General features: G+C 37.6%; 2 protein-coding genes across 7 annotated transcripts in view; both read left to right on the forward strand.

The window, feature by feature from the left end:
• Positions 1-21,972, forward strand: part of LOC100263535 (uncharacterized) — a 91,647-nt gene that overhangs the window by 33,089 nt on the left and 36,586 nt on the right. For all 6 annotated transcript variants that reach the window (XR_002031799.2, XR_787529.2, XM_010661989.3 and 3 more), the window contains exons 6-8: positions 9,343-9,421; positions 21,234-21,245; positions 21,536-21,601. Coding sequence is in view for 4 of the 6 variants with exons in the window: in XM_010661989.3 (XP_010660291.1) it covers positions 9,343-9,421; positions 21,234-21,245; positions 21,536-21,601 (157 nt within the window). In the remaining 2 variants the exon portion in view is untranslated. The remainder of the gene's footprint in view (positions 1-9,342; positions 9,422-21,233; positions 21,246-21,535; positions 21,602-21,972) is intronic.
• On the forward strand, positions 12,139-18,699 carry LOC109123935 (uncharacterized). The gene is made up of 4 exons (XM_019225153.2): positions 12,139-15,463; positions 16,032-17,844; positions 17,950-18,277; positions 18,367-18,699. The coding sequence occupies exons 2-4, from the start codon at positions 16,033-16,035 to the stop codon at positions 18,525-18,527; spliced, it is 2,301 nt and encodes a 766-aa protein (XP_019080698.2). The 5' UTR covers positions 12,139-15,463; position 16,032; the 3' UTR covers positions 18,528-18,699.

The following is a 21,972-nucleotide window of genomic DNA, read 5'->3' on the forward strand; positions in this document are numbered from 1 at the left end:
TGGACTCTTGTGATTTGCACTTGTTGACACCAAGAGGAAGCATACCTCTTCAATTTTATATCCACTAACTTCACCCTTTTGTTTTCAGGAAGATTTAGAAACTCAAAAATTCTTTCAACTTCATTCAATGAATCTAAGACCTTTGATTGCTCCTCTCCAATACAATGTGTAATATCTACCTTAATACTTAAATTTTGATCATGAATAGTACAATGAAATATTGGTTGCCTCTCCAAAGGTAAAACTCCACCTTCTTCATTGGAAAAGTCTTCTACTATTTGATGGAACTCCTCAATAGTAGACTGATTTCTCAAATTCCTCCACTGGTAAGTCTGGAAGTTCTGCTTTGTTTAGCCACCAATGATAAAATTCAGATCACCAAAATTACTAGCTTGCTCCAACCTAGCACATAACTAATTAAGTTGTTGTTGCAATTTTGCCAACTCTTCTCTGGTTGGATCATTTCCTGTTGGTTGTGATGATGTAGCATTCAAATGATCCCCAAACCTTACCATTGATTCTAAACAATCATGAATCTAGAACATAGGCTATGATACCAATTGATGAAAATTGAAAAACTATTATATCTACTATTTAAGTAGACTACAACTAAGTTACTCCAAACACTGTTGGAGCCAAATCTATCAAAAAAAAGAAAAAAAGGAAAAATGCTATTGGAGCTAAGATTTCTTAAGAAAAAAATATAGGAACCTTTGCATAAGATGAAACCAGAAAGTTCTAGATTATCACTTTAGTATATTTCTTTGTGAAAATCATCAAATTCTTACAATAAGTAGGTTTTTCCCCTTTGTAATGCCAACCTCAACTACTTTTTGATGGTTTCCAAGATACAATCAGTATCCTTTATATATTTTTTTTACTATAGTTCTAGTAAAAAAAAAGACTTAACCTTTTAACTTCTCATTTAATAACAAACTTTTCCCATGCAAACCTTTGACTATTCAAACTTGTTGTCAATTCTCTACTAATAACAACATTATCTACCCATTACAAAATTTCATGATTTTGAAAGATGAAAAAAGTGCTAGTTACCTCCTATTATATAATGAAGATCATTAAAGGGGATGCAATTAATGGTGAGGCTTGTTGCAATGGGAGCTATGGATGCTGTGACATTCTATTGCAAAGACATGGTTGTATGACAATGACCTGGTCTATTACACTAAGCCTAACACATATTCATTTAAAACAGATAGTATAAAGTTAATACTCCATAAGGAATGATCCTTTATAGAGAGTTTGCTTGTTTTCAGTGTAATTTCCTATAATTTAGTTTTCTTTGGCGGGAGGATTTCTCATCCTTATTATTGTACTTCTTTTTTTTTATCAATATATCTTTGTGTCGTTTCCAATCAAAAAAAAAAAAAAAAAGTTAACATTGAAACCTCTTAAGAAAGAAGACATTGATACAACCGAAACAACCACATCAAAAGGGTCTTTGACTTGAAAATTTTTGAAGATGAGAGTAGGAAAATAGGAATTATGTTTGTGCTAATTTGTAGATGTGGTAAAGGTTGTGACATGGTGGTTATCAAAAAAAAAAAAAAAAAAAAAAAAAGGGAAAACAGGTTGTGACATGAGAGACCACGAGTCGTTGTGTTGTTCTTGCTTTACTTTAAAAAAGGATGAGGTATGGAGGATATGTGTGACTTGCCTTGCATTGTTATGGTCCTAACGAATAGTTTAGGGAAAGAGGAATGTGATAATTTTTTAGAATAAATGGAAGACTATAGAATCTATTTGGGATTTGATACATTTTTACATTTCCCTTTGAGCTTCTTCCTCCACAATTTTTTAGGGTACTCCATTAGACATTCTATAGCTTGATTGGAACACAATATGAAGGTCAAAGAGAGAATGTCGTAAGATGTTCTCGGTATTGTGTTCAACTCCATTTGGTTTGATTAGAATAATCTTTCAACTCCATATGTAGCAACATGAGAGGGAGTGAGCGAGAGCGAGGGCGACGAGGGAGAAAGTCGAGCAGAGAATCGGAGAAAACGGAAGGGAAGTAGCTTTGGGGTGGAGTCGAAGGTGTTCGAAATTGGAGTTGAGGAGAGAAAAGGCAAACCCCAAGTTATCATCGTGGAAAGCAAGAGAGGGGTTTTGTCATGGGTCCATCTAGGGCCGGCGAGTGTAGGGTTTTTTCTGGAGGGTCTGAACTAGTGCATCAAGGACGGGAAAGAAGGAAAATGGGAAAGGGGATGGAAGGAAAAGGGGAGAAGTTACTCCCTGGTGCGAGACGCCAACCGTGCGGGATGCTTTCTCCGGTTAGGGGTTGTCGACCTGGAGAAGAAGAGATACGACATATGCATCCCGAAAGGCAGAGAGGAAAGGGGGGGATGGATCTCTATGGCGGAGATGTTACGAAACCTGGGTGTAATTTTCGGCAGAAAGGAGAACAAACAGGAAGAGAGAGCCACGGGAAGGTCGTATGCGGAAATGGCGAAGAGGCCGAGGAGCAGGGACAGTAAAACGGTCAAAGTGGAGGTAAAATGGGAGGAAATAAGCCGAAATTTGAGTAGATTGGAACATTGTCTGGTCGGAAGCTGGAACCTTAGTTCCGCAAGAGGAGAGGACTTGGAGAGATTAGGGTGGTTAATGGTAAGTTCTTGGGGGTTGAAAGGAAAGCTAGGGTTGGAAAAGGGAAGGGCTCTTTTGGAGTTTGAATTTGTGGAAGAAGCCAAATGTGTCCTAACCTCTGGGAAAAGATCTGTGGGAGGGCTTCAGGTGGGCTTGGAGCGTTGGAGTCCAAGGACTGGGTGTTTGGAAGAAGGTGAAACAAGAAATGAAGCTAGGGTAAAGATTCTAGGACTCCCAATTTCATTGTGGGTCCCGTCCATTTTGAGAAGAGTGGGGGAAGTGTGTGGTGGTTTCATTGCCATTGACCCACAGACGAAGAGTATGGAGGAACTTCAGTGGGCTCGGATATTAGTTAAATCGAACGGCGAAGACTTGTTGAGCAAGTTGGAGATCGGGGTTGAGGAGGCGGTTTATTCCCTCTCCCTTTGGTGGGAGATCAAGCCGTCGCTGAAGAAAGCCTCGGTGGACAGTCGAGATTCGAATGGTTGAACGAGTGGAGAGGTTAAGGGTGATGATGTTGCATGCGCTGGCCCGCAAGTGGAAGAGCTGGCAAACGCGAGGCTCAAGGCGCCGCTCCGGTTAGCAGATGGGACCGGTGGATAGGCGAGCAGGGCGGGTTGTGAAGTGATTGAAAATCGGGCTCAAGTTGGGTCGGTGACCCGGCTTTTTATTGACCCACCGAAGGCTAGGCCTTCCTCATCAGGCCTTGCCATGGGTATTTTGGGTTCGAATAGGGCTGGTGGGTCTTCTTCGCAAGGCCCATCAGTGGGAGAAAATTTAAAGGGGGCTGCGGCTGTTGGCGCTGGGCCAGTGATTGGGCCGTCGCTTTCTAAGGATAAGGGGTGGGTTGTCGTCGAGGTGTTTTCTTCGCCTATTGGGCCATCTGTCTTGATAGGGGACAGTCCTGGCCCGTCCCAGACCCTACTTCTTGACAGTGGGCTCTCGGTGAAGGTTTGTTCCTTAGTTCGCCCTGGTACCTACAATGGGTGCAACTTGGAGATTGAGTTTCTTAAGCTCCAGGAGAAGGAAGCCTAGAGGAAGCAGCAATTGGAAACCCAACATTCAACGATAGACCGTGCACTAGTGGAAGAAGCTTCGAGGTATGAGACTGTTTTAAATTCGTGGGGCTTAAGGGTCTCAGGGTCTTCTCCTTCTAATTCTTTTTCTCTTGGTCGAACTCCGGAGGGGGAGTATTACGACCATTCTGGGATGCTAAGGGAGGATATCCAGGAGGGAAATACATTGAGAATGTTAGATGCAGACGGCTCCGCTGAGAATGGCAATGGATGCTGGGACTTGGTTGAGGTTAATTGTGTCGATAACAAGGCAAGGAATATGGAGTGGGGTTTAGCTCAGTTTGTGCCCCAAGAAGTCAAGGGCGAGAAAGAGATTAGATGGGAGGAAAGTAGTTTGGCCAAATTCAGTCATTTTTTGGGATTCTCGACAGAAGGCCTGGAAAAGGAAATCATGAGTTTTTTAGTCAAAATCAGAAAAAGGCGGGAGAGGATACATAGCAAAGGTCTATTGGAGAAATCAAAATTTGAGAGGGAGCTAAAGAGGCTTGAGTGTTCAATTAACTATGAGGGGGAAAAAAAATAAGAAATGTCCTCTTCAGGGCAGAGGGTGCCAGCTAGCGGAAGTCCAATGAATCTCAAATTATTGAGTTGGAATGTGAGGGGAGCGAATGACAGCTCTAAAAGGAAAATAATCAAGTCTTTTGTAAAAAGTCAGAAGATGGATTTGCTGTGTATCCAAGAGACAAAAATCCAATCAATGTTTGAAGAGGTGGTAAGAAGTTTAGGTTCGGGGAGATTCTTAGACTGGAGGACTTTGAATGCTATTGAATCGACAGGAGGTATTTTGATTTGCTGGGACAAAAGGTCTCTAGAAATTTTGGATTGGGAGGAGGGTCAGTTCTCAATTTCCTGTAGATTCAGGAATGGGGAAAATGGTGTTGTCTGGGTGTTTACGGGAGTCTATGGTTCTTTTTCCAAAGAAGAAAAGGAGTGTTTATGGGAAGAGATTGGGGCGATTAGAGGAATTTGGGAAGAGCCTTGGTGTTTAGGGGGTGACTTTAATATTATTGTCTCTCAAAGGGAAAGGAGTAGACAAGGGAGAATAACCTCAGCAATGAGGAGATTTGCTCAGATTATTGATGACTTAGAGCTTGTTGATCTTCCGTTGCAAGGGGGATTATTTACCTGGAGTGGGGGTTTGAATAATTAGTCCTGGGCTAGACTGGACAGATTTATTGTGACTCCTAGCTGGCTTGATCAATTCAGTAGTGTTCTTCAGAGAAGGTTGCCTCGGCTTACCTCGGATCATTTCCCCATTTTACTAGAGGGTGATGGCCTAAGAAGAGGACCCTTTCCTTTTAGGTTTGAAAATATGTGGCTTAAAGTTGAGGGGTTTAAAGATCTTATTCGTAGTTGGTGGTAGGGGATAGAGGTCAGAGGCAGTGCTAGCTATAGATTGGCTGTAAAGATGAAGGAGCTTAAACAAAATTTAAAAGTTTGGAATAGGGATGTGTTCGGGAGACTGAAGTGCAATAAAGCTTCAGCTCTCCAACAAGTGGAATACTGGGATCTGGTGGAAAGCGAGAGAAGTTTGACAGAGGAGGAAACAGTTTTTAAAAAGGAAGCCAAGGAGTGGTACATTAAGTGGGTGTCCTTGGAAGAAATTCATTGGAGACAGTTATCAAGGGAGTTATGGTTAAGGGAAGGGGATAGAAATACAGGTTACTTCCATTATATGGCAACTGCCCATCGAAAAGTAATTCCCTGGATAGAATAAAGATAAATGGGGTGTGGTTGTCAGAGGAGCAAGAAGTGAGGGATGGGGTAGCGAATGCCTTTCAACAGTTGCTCTCAGAAAATTCGGAGTGGAAGGCGAATATGGGGAGACTGTAGTTAAAGCAAATAAGTCAGCAAGAAGCGGAGTTTCTGGAGCTCCCTTTTTCTAAGGTTGAGGTCCATTCTGCTTTGATGGATATGAATGGAGACAAAGCCCCAGGACCAGATGGTTTCACTGTGGCTTTTTGGCAAAGCTGCTGGGATTTTGTAAAAGATGAGATATTGGAAATGTTTAAGGAGTTCCATGAGCAAAATTCTTTCCTCAAAAGCCTTAACAACACGTTTCTGGTCTTGTTACCTAAGAGAGGGGGGGATGAGGACCTTGGGGATTTTAGACCTATTAGTCTCTTGGGGGGGCTGTATAAATTGTTGGCTAAGGTGCTGGCTAATAGACTCAAGAAAGTGATAGGAAAAGTGGTCTCCCCTGATCAGAATGCTTTTGTCATGGGTAGGCAGATTCTAGATGCCATTGACTCATGGCAAAAAAGGGGAGAGAAAGGCCTAATTTGCAAATTGGATATCGAGAAGGCGTATGACAGCATTAACTGGCAGTTTTTGCTGAAGGTTTTGCAAAAAATAGGGTTTGGGCCAAAGTGGTTGGGTTGGATGTGGAGTTGTATTTCTATAGCCAAGTTTTCAGTTTTGGTGAATAGAGTGTCAGTCGGTTTCTTCCCAAGTTCAAAGGGGCTGCGCCAAGGAGACCCTCTTTCCCCCTACCTCTTTGTCATGGGAATGGAATTGCTGAGTGTTCTAATTAGGAGGGCTGTTGAAGGGGGTTTTCTTTCTAGGTGTAGCATCCGGGGTGGTAGAAGACCGACTGTCAACATATCACACTTACTCTTTGCTGATGATACATTTGTTTTTTGTGAGGCAAAGAAGGAGCACTTAACGCATTTGAGCTGGATTCTTTTTTGGTGTGAAGCTGCTTCAGGGTTAAGGATTAATTTGGCTAAAAGTGAAATTATCCCAGTTGGTGAGGTGGAAGAGGTTGACGAGATGGTAGTGGAGTTAGGATGTAGGGTGAGGCTTTTGCCTTCAGTCTATTTGGGGCTGCCCTTGGGGGCGCCTAATAAAGCTTATTCTATGTGGGATGGGGTGGAAGAGAGTGAGGAGGAGACTTGCGCTTTGGAAACGTCAGTATATTTCCAAAGGTGGGAGAATCACTCTTATAAAGAGCAAGACGGCTAGTATGCCCTTGTATCAAATGTCCCTTTTTCCGTATGCCCAAGACAATGGCAAGGAGGTTAGAAAAGTTGCAAAGAGATTTTCTGTGGGGAAGAGGAAATCTGGAAAGGAAAGCCCACTTAGTTAACTGGGAGGTGGTTTGTGCGGATAAGGAAAAGGGGGGGCTTGACTTAAGGAAACTAGCTCTTTTGAACAAAGCCTTGCTTGGCAAATGGATATGGAGATTTGCTTGTGTTAAGGATGATCTTTGGAAGCAGGTGCTTGTGGCGAAGCATGGGCAAGAGGATTTTGGTTGGAGGACAAAGAAGGCAAATGGGGCGTTTGGAAGGAGATCTTGAGGGAATCGGATTGGTGCTGGGAAAATTTGGCGTTTAATGTGGGAAAAGGCACCAAAATCAGATTTTGGACTGATCTTTGGTGCGGGTGTACAATGCTGTCCCAAAGATTCCCTCATCTTTATGCTATGGCTATTCATAGGAATGCCATAGTGGAAGACATGTGGGACCAGAATTTCGGCCAAGGAGGCTGGAATTTAAGGTTTCTTAGGGACTTTAATGATTTGGAATTGGATATGGTAGGTAATTTGCTTCATGTTTTGAGGGGTCACAGGATTACTTTGGAGGAAGACTTGGTCTGTTGGAAGGGAGGAAGAAACGGGCAGTTCAGAGTCAAGAAAGCGTACAGCTCGTTGGTCAGCCCCATTGTCTCCGTTTTTCCGAAACGTGGCATTTGGGTGGATAGAGTTCCAACCAAAATTGTGTTCTTTGCTTGGGAGGCCACTTGGGGGAAGGTGCTTACCCTAGATAGGCTCCAGAAAAGAGGGTGGCAGCTCCTTAATTGTTGTTTCTTGTGTGGCTGTGAAGAGGAAACTGTAAATCATATTCTCATACACTGTACAGTGGTCAAAGTGCTGTGGGATATTGTTCTTGATTTGTTTGGTGTTCAGTGGGTCTTTCCAGAAACTGTAAAGGAGGTCTTATTTAGCTGGAGGGGCTCTTTTGTGGGAAAAAAAGGAAAAAGATTTGGAAATCTATTCCGCTGTACACTTTTTAGACGGTTTGGAAGGAGAGAAATAGACTAGCTTTTAGGGAGAAAGGGAGGGAGGGGGGAGGGGGGATGGTGTTAGCAATTCAGAAGCTCAAAAATTCTTTTGTTTGTAATTTATGGGGTTGGGCTAAATTGTATATTGGAGAGGAGTCGCTCTCCCTAGCTTCTTGGAGTGGTTAGCCTCCAGTTAAGGGTTGGTGAGTTTTTTTGTTTTTCTTTTTTGGTTGTGAGGCCTTAACTGCCTAATATACCCCCTGTATGCTTTGTGGCTTTTTTGCCTTTTGTTATACAATCCGTGCTTATTTATAAAAAAAAATTAATCTTTGAATGGTGTGCTGTAGGTAAACCAAGCTAGTTGGAAACTAGAGGTGTGATTGGGGATTAGTATGGTACAATGTTGAGAATCATCTCTAAATTAGAAGGGGAAGGTTTGATTATTAAGGTAGAGGTTTTAACTCTTTTGGATGGTTTATTTTAAGTTAAGGCTCTAGATTTTTTTTTTTTTTTGAAGAGGGAGACTTTGCTTTAGTTATCTCATGGGGGATATAAGTCGGATAAATGTCCTTAGAAGTATTCATATGGCTCCATCAAATCCTAGATCTAGTTAAGAGTTTAGGTTGTCCCCTTTTCTTGGTCTCCTCATTTAGCTAATGAGGTTGCACATTGATTGGCTAAACATGGAGCTAAGCAAATTTTTATTTTTTTTATTATTTTTTTTTGCAAGTGATTTTTTTTTTACCTCCTTGAATTTTACATTGTTGTATATTTTGTAAATCTTCTTGTTTCATTCTTGATTGATTTATCTACCTTGCTTTTTTTTTTTTTTGGGTTAGGTTTTTCCTTTTTTTATTTTTATTTTTTATCATCCTTTGTATTTTGGAAGGACTTTTCATCCTTCACTTGTATGTAAGCCATGTAAATAAATACTTTTTTTTGGTTTAAAATAAAAATTTCTATATGATTTGACTATCTTTTTTTTTTTTCTTTTTATCCTTATTGGCATAATAGTTAAAAACTTACGATACTTGATACAATATATATTTTTTTTATAGAAATCAATACATATGACAATCCGTTTTTTATTTTAAAGTGTATCTTACAATATATATACGATACAGATATGGTATGTGATATTATGATATAATGATACATGCATCTTTAACTATCTTCTATAATTTTTTTTAAAAATGATTTTTTTTTTTTTTTTGTTAAAAGAATTTATTATATTACTTGTTTAAAATATACTAAAAGATTAAAAATTGATCATAAAAGGACAAATGGGTAAAATAATCTTATATGAAAAGCTACATTCTTGTTGTCAGATGTTATATTAGAAGTCAAGTAAGTTTATTTTTACAATGAATATTGGGGATTTTTATAGTCTTATTTATTTTTCACTATACAAACAGACTTATGATACACGATACAATATGATACATGATACAGAAAAATAGGAAAACGATATACAATGTGTTTTACAAGTTGACAACTAATGCCTATTGGGACTTGAACTTGAAACCTCCCATAAACCCACCCTAACCTTACTCTTACTATACTACTTTATTGGCTAACTAGGTTCCAATATCCATATTTTGTTGTACCATTGATGAAATTATGATGTTACTCATCTAAGAGCTTTTAACATATTATGCAGGGTGGGGGCCACATTGCACAATCTTGGGCAATTTTATGTCATGCGTAAAAAATTGGAAGATGCTCGAATATGCTATGAGGTAATGGAGTATCTATTTTCGAGTTTTATTACATGTCTTGAGATGTACTCATTTTGGCTACTTGTGGATTAACTTGTGATTCTAGCTTACATAATCAAATGTTTGGTTGACTAATATGTCAATATTAATTAAAAATTCATGATTAGTAGAGCAAAAAAATATGATTATATTTAAACTTCAACTATTGGCAATGATCTTCTATGGAATCATATAATATGCATCCATGAAGTTTATTTCCATTTCACTATGATGCCTTCAGTGAAGTGGAAAAGGGAAGAAATGCCTTATGAGTGTCTTGAAATTACTAGTTACATTAGAGAAGTTTTGTTTTTGTTATTTTTACTTTTTTCTTTTTTTCTATTATCTTTTTATATAATTATATTTTTCATTTTGTCAACTCAATTTTAATATTTAAGAAAGTTCTTTTACTTATATTTATTTTATTTTAAAAAGAAAAGGAAATTAAAAGAAGATGTTTGAGACATAGAGATCATAGATGAAGGGTAGTATCACATAAGAAATAATGCCCAAGCATGGATTTAAAAATACTCTAGCAAGTACAATTGCTCAAAATTGGTTATTTGTTCTTTCTTAGTCACAACAAAGATAGTCTTAGATGAAGAAAGGGTCTTCTAGCTTACCTTTGTGTATGGTCCCATCAATAACTCTCTAAGAGAGGATTTTTCAATGGAGCTAACATAATTTTTTGGTTTAACTTTTTTGAAACGGTGTGGAGGGAGGAATGGATTTTAATGTCATAAGGAGAATTTTGGAGAAGATGGATTGTGTTTTCATTCAGATCTAGAACCCTTTTTTGAAATGCTTTCTGCTCCCTTTTTTGTATAGGATTACATATGAATATATACAGAATAATTGTATAAAAATAGCCTAGGAAATAATGACTACGATCATGCTATCAAAGATAAATAAGTTATCTGAAGAATGCTAAGAAAGGAAAAAATCCTAGGAGATTCTATGTACAACTATACAATTATTACAACTCATATGGGCTAGAAAAATGGTCAACACAATCTGCCAGAATTTCCAACTGGCAGATTTTCCAACACTCCCCCTCAAGCTGAGGAATAAATATTTCTCATTCCTAGCTTGCTTAAGATAGTTTGAAACTGCCAAGTAGGAAGCCCCTTTGTTAGAATATCAGCCAACTGCCCCTTTGTAGGAATATAAGGAGTTCAAATCAGCCCATTTTTAAGTTTCTCTTTTATAAAATGTCGGTCCACTTCCACGTGTTTAGTTCGATCATGTTGCACTGGATTGTGTGCAATGCTGATGGCTGACTTGATGTCACAATAGAGTTTCATAGGTTCTTTCCATTTGATTCCAAGGTCACTTAGTATTATCTTGATCCAAAGAAGCTCACAGATTCCATGTGCCATAGCCCTGAATTCCGCTTCTGCACTAGACCTTGCTACCACTGATTGCTTCTTACTTCTCCAGGTCACTATGTTTCCTCCTAAAAACGTGCAATACCCTGATGTTGATCTTCAGTCTATTATTGACCCAGCCTAATCAGCATCTGTGTATGCTTCTAAGATCAAACTCCCTCCCCTTTTAAAATGAATGCCTTGGCCAAGTGAAGACTTTAGGTACTTTAGCACTTTAAATAGTGCTTCCATGTGCACTTCTCTAGGATCATGCATGAATTGACTTACCACACTCATTGCATAGGCTATGTCAGGTCTTGTGTGAGCTAAGTATATCAATTTCCCCACTAGGTGTTGATATCTTTCTTTATTTATTGGAGTCCTTCCTTTTCCTTCATTTAGCTTGTGAGATTGTTCTATTGGGGTCTCTGCTGGTTTGCAACCACTCATTCCTATCTCCTTTAGTAGATCTAGAGTGTATTTCTGTTGTGAGATTACGATTCCTTCAATGGAGTGTGCAACTTCAATCCTTGGGAAGTATTTGAGCTTCCCTAGGTCTTTGATTTCAAATTCCTTAGCTAGTTGCCTTTTTAATTTCTCCATTTCTGCAGGGTCATTTCCTATCAAGGCTATGTCATCAACATATACAATAAGGGCTATTACCTTGTTCATTTCTGTTTGTTTGAAGAATAAGGTATGATCCCCTTGACTCTGGTTGTATCCCATACTGTTCATTGTCTTTGTAAATCTTCCAAACCAGGCTCTAGGTGACTGTTTAAGTCCATAAAGAGCCTTCTTGAGCTTGCATACTTTGCCTTGTTCAAATTTTTCTTCCAACCCCATTGGCACTTCCATATAGACTTCCTCTTCTATGTCTCCATGTAAAAAGGCATTCTTGACATCTAGTTGCTGCAATGACCAATCAAGATTAGTAGCTAAGGACAATAAAATCCGAATAGTATTCATCTTTACCACAGGTGCAAAGCTTTCATGGTAATCAATTCCATGAGTTTGAGTGTACCCCTTTGCCACTAGTCTTGCTTTGTATCTTTCTAGTGTGCCATCAGCCCTAAACTTTGTGGGGAACACCCATTTGCAACCCACCTTCCTTTTTCCTATGGGAAGACCAACAACCTCCCATGTGTTATTTTTTATTAGTGCACTCATTTCTTCCATCATTGCTTTCCTCCAATTGTCATTTCTAAGTGCCTCTTGGACAGTTTTTGGTGTCTCTATGGAATTTAGTTTTGAGACAAAGGCTTTGTAAGAAGGTGATAGTTTTTCAAGGGAAACAAAATGGCTCAAGGGGTGTTGAGTATATTGTCTTTTTTCAAGATCAATAGAATTAGTACCTTTTTCTGGTTGAATGACTGGGACATGTGGAGTTTCTGGGGCCAGTTGCTTCCTCCTTGAATAGACCTTGAGTGGCACTTGAAGATCCTCCCCCTCTGAACTTTGCATATAGGATTCAAATCTGGGTAACTCAGGGACAGCTTCTGGTGCAGTTTCTTAGGCATTCTTTGGGGCAATTGCTTGGGTATTTTCTGAAGTAACAGCTATAGAAAAATCTGGCATTACTGGTTCAGTGTTTGAGGCATTTTCTGGGGCTGTGTTTTTGGTATTTTCTGGAGTGACTGCTATGGAAAAATCTGATCCCTTAGTTTGGACAGTTTTGGTGGAGTTCTCTAGGATAGGAAGAGTAGGTAGGCTAGGAAAGAATTCCTTATCTTCTGCAAAAGGCTCCCCCTGAAGATAAGGACTAGAAAAAAAAGGTTGTTTTTCATTGAATGATACATCCATAGTGACAAAAAACCTTTTAGAAGCTGGGTGATAGCACTTATAACCCTTTTTTGTAGGAGAATAACCAACAAAGATACATTTAAGGGCTCTTGGGTCAAGTTTAGTTCTTTGATGAGCATATATATGTACAAAGGCCACACACCCAAAAATCCTTGGGGAAAGGTGGTTGAAACCATCAAATTTTGGAAAAAATCTAGACAGTGTTTCAATAGGGCTAGAATAGTTAAGAATCTGAGAGGGTAGGCTATTTATGAGGTATGTAGCAGTTAGGACAACCTCTCCCCAAAATGACTTTGGAACATTCATTTGAAAAATCAACGCTCTAGTGATCTCCAATAGATGCCTATTTTTATGTTCGGCTATCCCATTTTGTTGGGGAGTATCATTATAGGATGAATAATGTATGATTCCTTCTTTTTGGAGATAAGGTGTAAGGTATTGATTAAAATACTCTTTTCCATTGTTTGACCTTATTCCTGAGACCTTGGCATCAAACTGATTTTTTAGCATGTCATGAAAAATGGGGAAAATTGTGCTAACCTCGGATTTTTGTTTCATGAGATATACTCAAGTAAATCGAGGACAATCATCAACAAACAAAACAAACCAGCTTACTTCAGAAATGCTATAAACTTTAGTAGGTCCCCAAACATCCGTATGAATCAAACTAAATGGAACAAAACTTTTCTTATTACTTAAAGGAAAAGACACACAGTGATGTTTAGCACCCTCGCAAACATCACAATGGAAGTTTTGAACATTTAGTTTTTCAAACATATTAGGAAATATTTTTTTCAACAATAAAAAAGGTGGATGACCAAGGCGAAAATGGGATAACCAAACTTGTTCCTCAGCTGGAGTATGATGTTTTGATAAGTACGTATGAGGAGCAGGACATGTTGTGCCACTTTCAGCTTCAAGGAGAAACAGTCCCCCTTCTTCTCTAGCATGCTCAATCACTTTCCCAGTAAGAAGGTCCTGAAAAGAACATTCAGATTGTGTAAAGTTGACTGAGCAATTTAGGTCCTTAGTAATTTGAGGAATAGACAACAAATTTACTAATAGTTTTGGAACATGTAAGACATTTCTTAATGTCAGAGAAGATGTTAAGAAGACATCTCCTTGACCAGCCACAGTCACTAAGGTACCATCAGCAATTTTGATCTTTTGATTTCCCGGGCAAGGAATGTAATTAGAAAAGGCTTTTGAAGAATTGGCCATATGGTCTGAAGCCCCTGAATCAATGATCCAAGGGCTGGAAAACTGAATTTTAGAGGCACTCAAAGAGAAAGAATACTTACCTGTTTGAGCAAAATGACTATGCCCCTCAGGTTTTTCTAGCTTGGAAATGAATCTTTTAAGTTTGTCAATTTCCTCCTTGTTGAGCTCCATTTCTTGGTCAAAGTTTTCTTCCTGTTGTTTTCCTCCAATTTCAGCAAGATTGGCTTGTGATTTATAGCCAGAATTAACCCCTTAACCCCCATTCCCCTTGAAGAAATTTAGGGGCTTGCCATGGAGCTTCCAGCATGTCTCCCTTGTGTGCCTATTTTTCTTGCAATAGCTGCACCATAAGGAGTCTTTCTCACTTGTTTTCTTCCCTTCATTTCTACCAGAGTTTGCAGCATTAGCCGCAACACTTCATTTCCACTTGGTTTTGAGATGGCTAAAACAGATCTGTCCATGGTGTTTCCCTTTTCTAACATTATATTTCTCCTTCGTTCTTCTCCTCTAACTATTGCAAAGGCTTTGTTTAGAGATGGCAGTGGCTCTTTCCCAAAAATTTGGACTCGTACTTGATCCAATTCCACATTCAAACCCGCCAAGAAATCATACACCCTCTCTCGTTCAATGAACTCTTGATGCATTGTTGCATCTATGTTGCACTTCATTCTTAAATTCTGATATTGATCAAGTTCAAGCCAAAGACTTTTAATAACATTGTAGTACTTAGTTACGGAAAGAATACCTTGTTTGGTGTTGTGAATCCTTGTCTTTAGTTCATACATTTGGGCTGCATCCCTTACCTTAGAATAGGTATGACACACGGACTCCCAAATTTCCTTGGCTGTTGAGAGAAACATGCATGTACGACTTATATCCGATTGCATAGAGTTCCAAAGCCATGACATGATTTGAGAGTCTTCTTCATCCCACATGACAAACCTTGGATCATCCTTACTCACAACAGGTCCAATGGGATGGTTTAACTTCCCTTTGCCCTTAATATAAGTCTTTACCAATTGTGACCACTCTAAATAATTTCCCCCATTGAGTTTGAAGGATCCTACTATATTCTGGAATTCAGCAAGTGGTGTTGATTGTTGGATTGTGGTTTCGCTTGATATTGAAGAATCAACTTCTGAAGTGTTTGACATCATGAGGGGAAGAAGGGATATGAAGGTAAAAAAAATAGGGGCAATAAAGGCCTAATATGAAGCAACGTTTCTAACAGAAGGTCAGAAACTAATGGGATATGATCTGAAAAAATCAAAGTTTTTAAAGGCGTTTGTGAGGCGCGCCCTGAGGCGAGGCGCGGCGAAAACGCCCTGAGGCGTTAAAAATAAAACGAAATGCTTGAAAGGCGTACGCTTTTCCGGTGAGGCGTGATTGAGGCGCGCTTTGATCGCGCCTTTCACGCTTCAAGAAGAAGGCGTACGCTTTGTCGGATCTGATGTGGCAATGAACAGAGATTTAAAAAAAGCCCTAAGTAATCCCTAAAACCCGACTCTCGACTGAAAACAAGCCCAAAATGAAACCCTACCTCCAACGACTCAAGCGGCGACGGAGTGCTCACCCCTCGGCGGCGACCAATCGCAGTGCGTCTTCTCCGGTGGCGATCACTCTCGTACATCTCCAGGTATGTTGCGAACTCCCTTTGGTTTCTCCCTCTTCGTTTCCCTCTCCGCAATCCACACGGGCTTCGTCGGGTTTTCATCCAATTTTTTTTTTATTTCTTTATTTTATCAAATCAGTTATATATATATATCTATCTCCTATTTAAATTTTAAACCCCCCCCCCTTTTCTCTCTCTTCGGGCAGTCCACACTTCCGGTAGTCCACATTTTTCTCTCTCACAATAGGCTTTTCATCTTTTTTTTTTTTTTTTTTTTTTTTTTTTTAATAAAGATAATTATTTGTTAATTTTGAATTTTTTATTTGTGGTTTAATTTTAATTTTCACCTCGATTTTCTGTGTATAATTTTTAAATTCCTTTAAAAAAAATTGGTTTTTTTTTAATTTAAACCAATTAAATTTTGTATTTCATTTTTAAATTCCTTTAAAAAAAATTGGTTTTTTTTAATTTAAACCAATTAAATTTTGTATTTCATTTTTAAATTCATTTCAATTATGCTTTGTTATTATTTTTTAGTCAATTATATTGTTATATGGAAATTTGAATATTATTATTGTTGATTTTTTTTTAGAATGAGTTCCTCCGATTCGAAAAATTCAAGAAAAGATTTTGTGTGGAAGTATATGATTGAAGTTTTTGGAGAGCAATATTTAAGATGTAAATTTTGCAATCAAAGATGTACGGGAGGGGTGAATAGATTAAAACATCACTTAGCCGGAACTCATCATGGTATGAAACCATGCAGCAAAGTTAGTGAAGATGCTAGATTGGAATGCAAAGAGGCATTGGCCAATTTTAAGGATCAAAAAACAAAGAGAAATGAATTGCTCCAAGAAATTGGTATGGGTCCAACTTCAATGCATGAGAGTGCCTTGTCTAAAACAATAGGGACATTAGGGAGTGGGAGTGGGAGTGGGGAACCTATTCCTAGGGGACCCATGGATAAATTTACTACTTCACAACCTAGACAAAGTACTTTGAATTCAAAGTGGAAGCAAGAAGAAAGGAAGGAAGTGTGTAGAAAAATTGGTAGATTTATATATTCAAAAGGTCTCCCATTCAACACTGTGAATGATCCTTATTGGTTTCCTATGATAGATGCTGTTGCAAACTTTGGGCCCAGGTTTAAGCCTCCATCTATGCACGAATTGAGGACATGGATTCTTAAAGAAGAGGTGAATGACCTAAGTATCATTATGGAAGATCACAAAAAAGCTTGGAAACAATATGGATGTTCAATTATGTCAGATGGTTGGATAGATGGAAAAAGTAGGTGTCTTATCAATTTTTTGGTGAATAGTCTTGCTGGCACTTGGTTTATGAAATCAATTGATGCTTCTGATACAATAAAAAATGGGGAAAATATGTTCAAATATCTTGATGAGGTGGTTGAAGAAATTGGAGAAGAGAATGTTGTGCAAGTCATCACTGATAATGCCTCTAATTATGTGAATGCTGGAAGGAGGCTTATGGAAAAAAGGAGTAGATTATGGTGGACTCCTTATGCTGCTCATTGCATTGATTTGATGTTGGAGGATATTGGAAAGCTAAATGTTCATGCTACTATACTTTCTCGAGCTAGGCAAGTTGTGAAGTTTATATATGGGCATACTTGGGTTCTTAGCTTGATGAGAACATTTACAAAAAATCATGAACTTATTCGTCCAACAATTACATGGTTTGCTACTGCATTTCTTACTCTCCAAAGTCTTTATAAGCAAAAGCAAGCTCTTATAGCAATGTTCTCCTCAGAAAAATGGTGTTCAAGCACATGGGCTAAAAAGGTAGAAGGTGTGAAAACTCGAAGTACAGTGTTGTTTGATCCAAATTTTTGGCCTCATGTTGCTTTTTGCATAAAGACCACTGTTCCATTAGTTAGTGTCTTGAGAGAGGTTGATTCAGAGGAAAGACCAGCCATGAGTTATATTTATGAGTTGATGGATTCAACTAAGGAGAAGATTGCATTTAATTGTTTGGGCATGGAGAGAAAATATGGCCCAATTTGGAGAAAAATTGATGCAAGATGGACTCCGCAACTTCATCGACCTTTACATGCAGCAGGCTATTATCTTAATCCTCAATTGCGGTATGGAGATAAGTTCTCTAATGTTGATGAGGTGAGGAAGGGATTATTTGAATGCATGGATAGGATGTTGGATTATCAAGAACGTTTAAAAGCTAACATTCAATTGGACTCATATGACCAAGCAATGGGTGAATTTGGGAGTCGTATTGCAATTGATTCTCGAACATTAAGAAGTCCTACAAGTTGGTGGATGCGTTTTGGGGGTTCAACACCGGAGTTGCAAAATTTTGCTATTCGAGTCCTTAGCCTTACTTGTAGTGCTTCAGGATGTGAAAGAAATTGGAGCACATTTGAATCGGTAATACTTCTATTTTTGTAAATTTTTATACATATATTTCTATTTCAATGTTAGAGAACTTTATTTCATTTTAACACATAAAATTGTTTCTTTTATTATTTGTAGATCCATACAAAAAAAAGAAATAGACTTGAACATCAAAGGTTGAATGCTCTAGTGTATGTAAGGTACAACACTAGATTGAGAGAGCGAAGTCTACAAAGGAAACAAAATGTTGATCCAATCTTGGTAGAGGAGATTGATTCCGATGATGAATGGATTGCGGAGAAAGAAGATCCCCTCCTCCCCCTTGATCTTTGTTGGCTTCAAGATAATGAATTATTCAATGTTGATGCCATTAGAGTTGTGTCATCCAACTCCCAAGAGATGCAAGCATCATCGGATCATATGGTTTCTTCACATTCCTACAAAAGGAAACATAATGAAGTACCAAGTAAGTACTCAAAAATTGAAATCATAAATTTGATTAAATTTAATAAAAAAAACTTTTAATATTTACACATAATTAATACTTTGTGCTAGGTACAAGTGGAGGCAAAGGCAAAGAGAAGGAATTGAATTTGACACCAATTGATGAAGATGAAGATTTAGATGAAATGGGGATACATGATAGTGGACATTTTCCTACTATTGATACATTGGATGAGGATGATGATGACCTTGGAGAGGAGGATTTAAGTTGAAAAAATTTACTCTAGTTGTTATTTCATGACTTAGTTATGGATTTTTTGTAAAAGTTTAGAACTATTATTATGGTTGACTCTATTTTCTATTTCATGACTTAGTTATGGCTTTTTGTTAAAGTTTGAAACTATTAGTATAGTTGAATCTATAATCTATTTTATGAATTTGTTATGGTTTTTTGTGAAAGTAGGGAACTAGTATGTTTTTTTTTATGATTCTAATGAATTGTTTTCATGTTTTTATTTATGCTATTTTATTTTATATATTTTAAAATATTAATTAATTATATAATGTGAGGCTCAAAAAGCTTACGCCTCAACGCCTCGAGGCTTATGCCTCGCCTCACAAACACAAAAACGCCTCGCCTTACGCTTTCGCCTTTAAAAACTTTGGAAAAAATTCCTCCTGGCAATCAAGGTATGGGACATTGGAATGCTAGTGATTAGGCAAAGAAAATTCTAGCTCTGATACCATGTTTTCATTCAGATCTAGAACCCTTTTTTGAAATGCTTTCTGCTTCCTTTTTTGTATAGGATTACATATGAATATATACAGAATAATTGTATAAAAATAGCCTTGGAAATAATGCCTACGATCATGCTATCAAAGATAAATAAGATAAGTGAAGAATGCTAAGAAAGGAAAAAATCCTAGAAGATTCTATGTACAACTATACAATTATTACAACTCATATGGGCTGGAAAAATAGTCAACACAATCTACCAGAATTTCCAACTGGCAGATTTTCCAACAGATTGTTCTTGATTTTCCCTTAGCATGAGAGACTTTAATGATTTCATTAGAGCAAGTAAGTTAGTTGGCCTTCCTCTTAGGAGTGCTTTCTTCACCTGGTCCAAAATTTGCAAGAATCCCTTGTTTGTAAGGGATCAAATAGATTTTTATTTTCAAATGAGTGGGAGCAAAATTTCCCTCAATGCCTCTATTCCCTTAAATACCAATCATTTTAAGTGAGGTCCAACTCTTTTTAAGTTTGAAAACATATGCTACACCTAGAGTTGAAGGAAAGATTCAATCTGTGATGTAAAGAGTTTTAGGATGAAGGATGGGAAGGTCATAAATTCATGAAAAGATTGCAATATGTCAAATCAAAATTAAAAGAATGGAATAAGGTTTCTTTCGAGGACTTGAAAGAGAAGAAAAAAATATTCTAAAAAATATAGCCTCTGTGAGCATTGAGAGCCCTTTCAATGGGAAAGGAAATCAAATAGATGATAGAAGAAACCCTAGAGGCAATAAATCTTCTCCTAAAATGTCCTCATGCACATTAATCAACGCAAACACTTAAGTGGCAAAATGAAACAAAGTGCAAGAAAACCAATGCCATATCAATAGCCAGAAATGTGAGATGTAACCATCTTTTATCGTCCATCAATGCTTATCAAGAAGAAGGTATTTAACTACTATGACTCACTTATTATAAATGGGAAATATTCTTTTGTGAAAAACTTGCACATTGAAGGATCTATCTTAGGGAACCACTTCAGGATTGACTTTGTTTTTTCAGGTACACTTCTTTTAGTGATCAATTGGAGGCAACACATTACCAGCTCCAACAATATTGAGATGGATGTTTCCTATATAATTAGAGATGTATGGATGAAGTACATTGTGCATAACAAGTTTTGTGCAATTATAATTAATTATCAATGAAAGGCAAAAATTTTTGGTGATATTAGGCTGGGCAAGCTTTGTGTAGAATAGTGGTCAAGAACAATTATTCCATAAAATTAGGTAATTGAAATGGATCATGAATGATTGTAATGCATGAAAGGATTTTGGATGCATTTATGAAAAGCTTGAGGTAGCACCATTAAGGATAAGATGGGACTGGTAGGTTCAGATTATTTGTTCACTTATAATTAAGATTATTAACCATGCTGAAAAGATGTTGACTTTGTTCAAGTTGAAGGCATTGCAAGAGCAAGACGAAGGCTACAAGTAGGGAAGGTTGAAGTTTGAAGAAGCAACATTATGACTTAAGATAGAGTTTGCTATGATTCTTATTGTGTAGAGTGGTGAAAATGATTTGTTTAGGTGAACCCAAGTGGTTTATGTAAGGCTTTAAGTTCTGGTTTGAGGTTATGTTGTTTTTATGCATTATCCTTTGAACATTCCTACTTTATTTTAACATAGATTGTTGGGGGATTCATGAAATAGCTATATTTTTGCCTACTCAGACTAGCAGGTACGTTATAGGATGAACTGTTTCATGACTCATTGCATTCCTTCCTTCTTGTTTATTCTGATAATATATGGAAGCATTGTGACCTGTGTACTTTTCCAATTTTCTTGTATCCTTTCAGGCTTTCTCATGTACATCAGCATTCTCTCCTTTCTAGCATTGTTGCTATGCTTACAAATACTTTCTTTACTTGCTGCATTCCTTCCATTTTGTTTGTTGTGATAATATATAATCGTTGTGCTATTGGCAGTTTCAGTTTCTGTTCATCCTTTCTGCCTTTCTCATATTCATCCACACTGGTTTATTTTAAAGATTTCAACTATGCCTAGGAATAATTTTGGATACAGTTCTTCAGTTGATTGCTTTATGATCTCATGCTCTTGGTTAAGGATAAATTTTAGTCTCTGTTTTAAGAGATTTTAGTCCTTTTGCAGCTTTGATAGTTTATGTACTGATTGTATTCTGACGTTATTGTTTCTCTGCTCAACAATTCCTTGGACAGCGTGCTTTAAAGGTATATCTGCAATGCTACCTGTGCCGTTTTATTTTTATTTTTATTTCAAATATATATGTTTTATGGAAAAAAGATGAAAATTCATTCCCAGTGAAGCAAAGTATTACTTATTGTTATTATTATTTTATTTCTGTTTCTGACTGAGATGATAGTTTCTTTTCCTTAGTTTCAGCACAAATAAACTTTAAACCTTAAATTCTGATCCTTATACTGCCTATGTATATGGTTTTTTTGTTCTATTTGATTCAAATACGAATTTCTAATCTCTGTATCACCTTGTGATCATGCAGATAAAGAGGCGTGTTCTGGGAGATGGCCATACAGACTATGCAGATACAATGTATCATCTTGGAATGGTATCATCTCTGCTAAATCTTTTATTTGTAATACATCCTTCTGTTATATTTACTGTGGTATTGAATCTTCCACATTGAAGGTGGCCTTTGACTATGCTCAATAAGACAGCCTCAAGGCACAGCCTAGAGGCAAGGATAAGTAAAGTCTGATACCTCACTAATAGCTAACACCCACATAAAGGCTCACATCGTACTGTTTTAAGCCACTAGCTAGAAATGTACCCTGCACTTGTGAAAAAATATTCACCCAATGACTACAAATAATTTATTAGGAGCTTACATATATAGATAGATATGGTGTCTTCCTTTATCTATTATACTTTTTTTTTTCTTTTTTCTTTTTTCCTTTTTTTTGGCCTTTTTTCTTTTGG

This window comes from Vitis vinifera, chromosome 14 (genome assembly GCF_030704535.1).
Source record: "Vitis vinifera cultivar Pinot Noir 40024 chromosome 14, ASM3070453v1".
NCBI classification, from domain to species: domain Eukaryota; kingdom Viridiplantae; phylum Streptophyta; class Magnoliopsida; order Vitales; family Vitaceae; genus Vitis; species Vitis vinifera.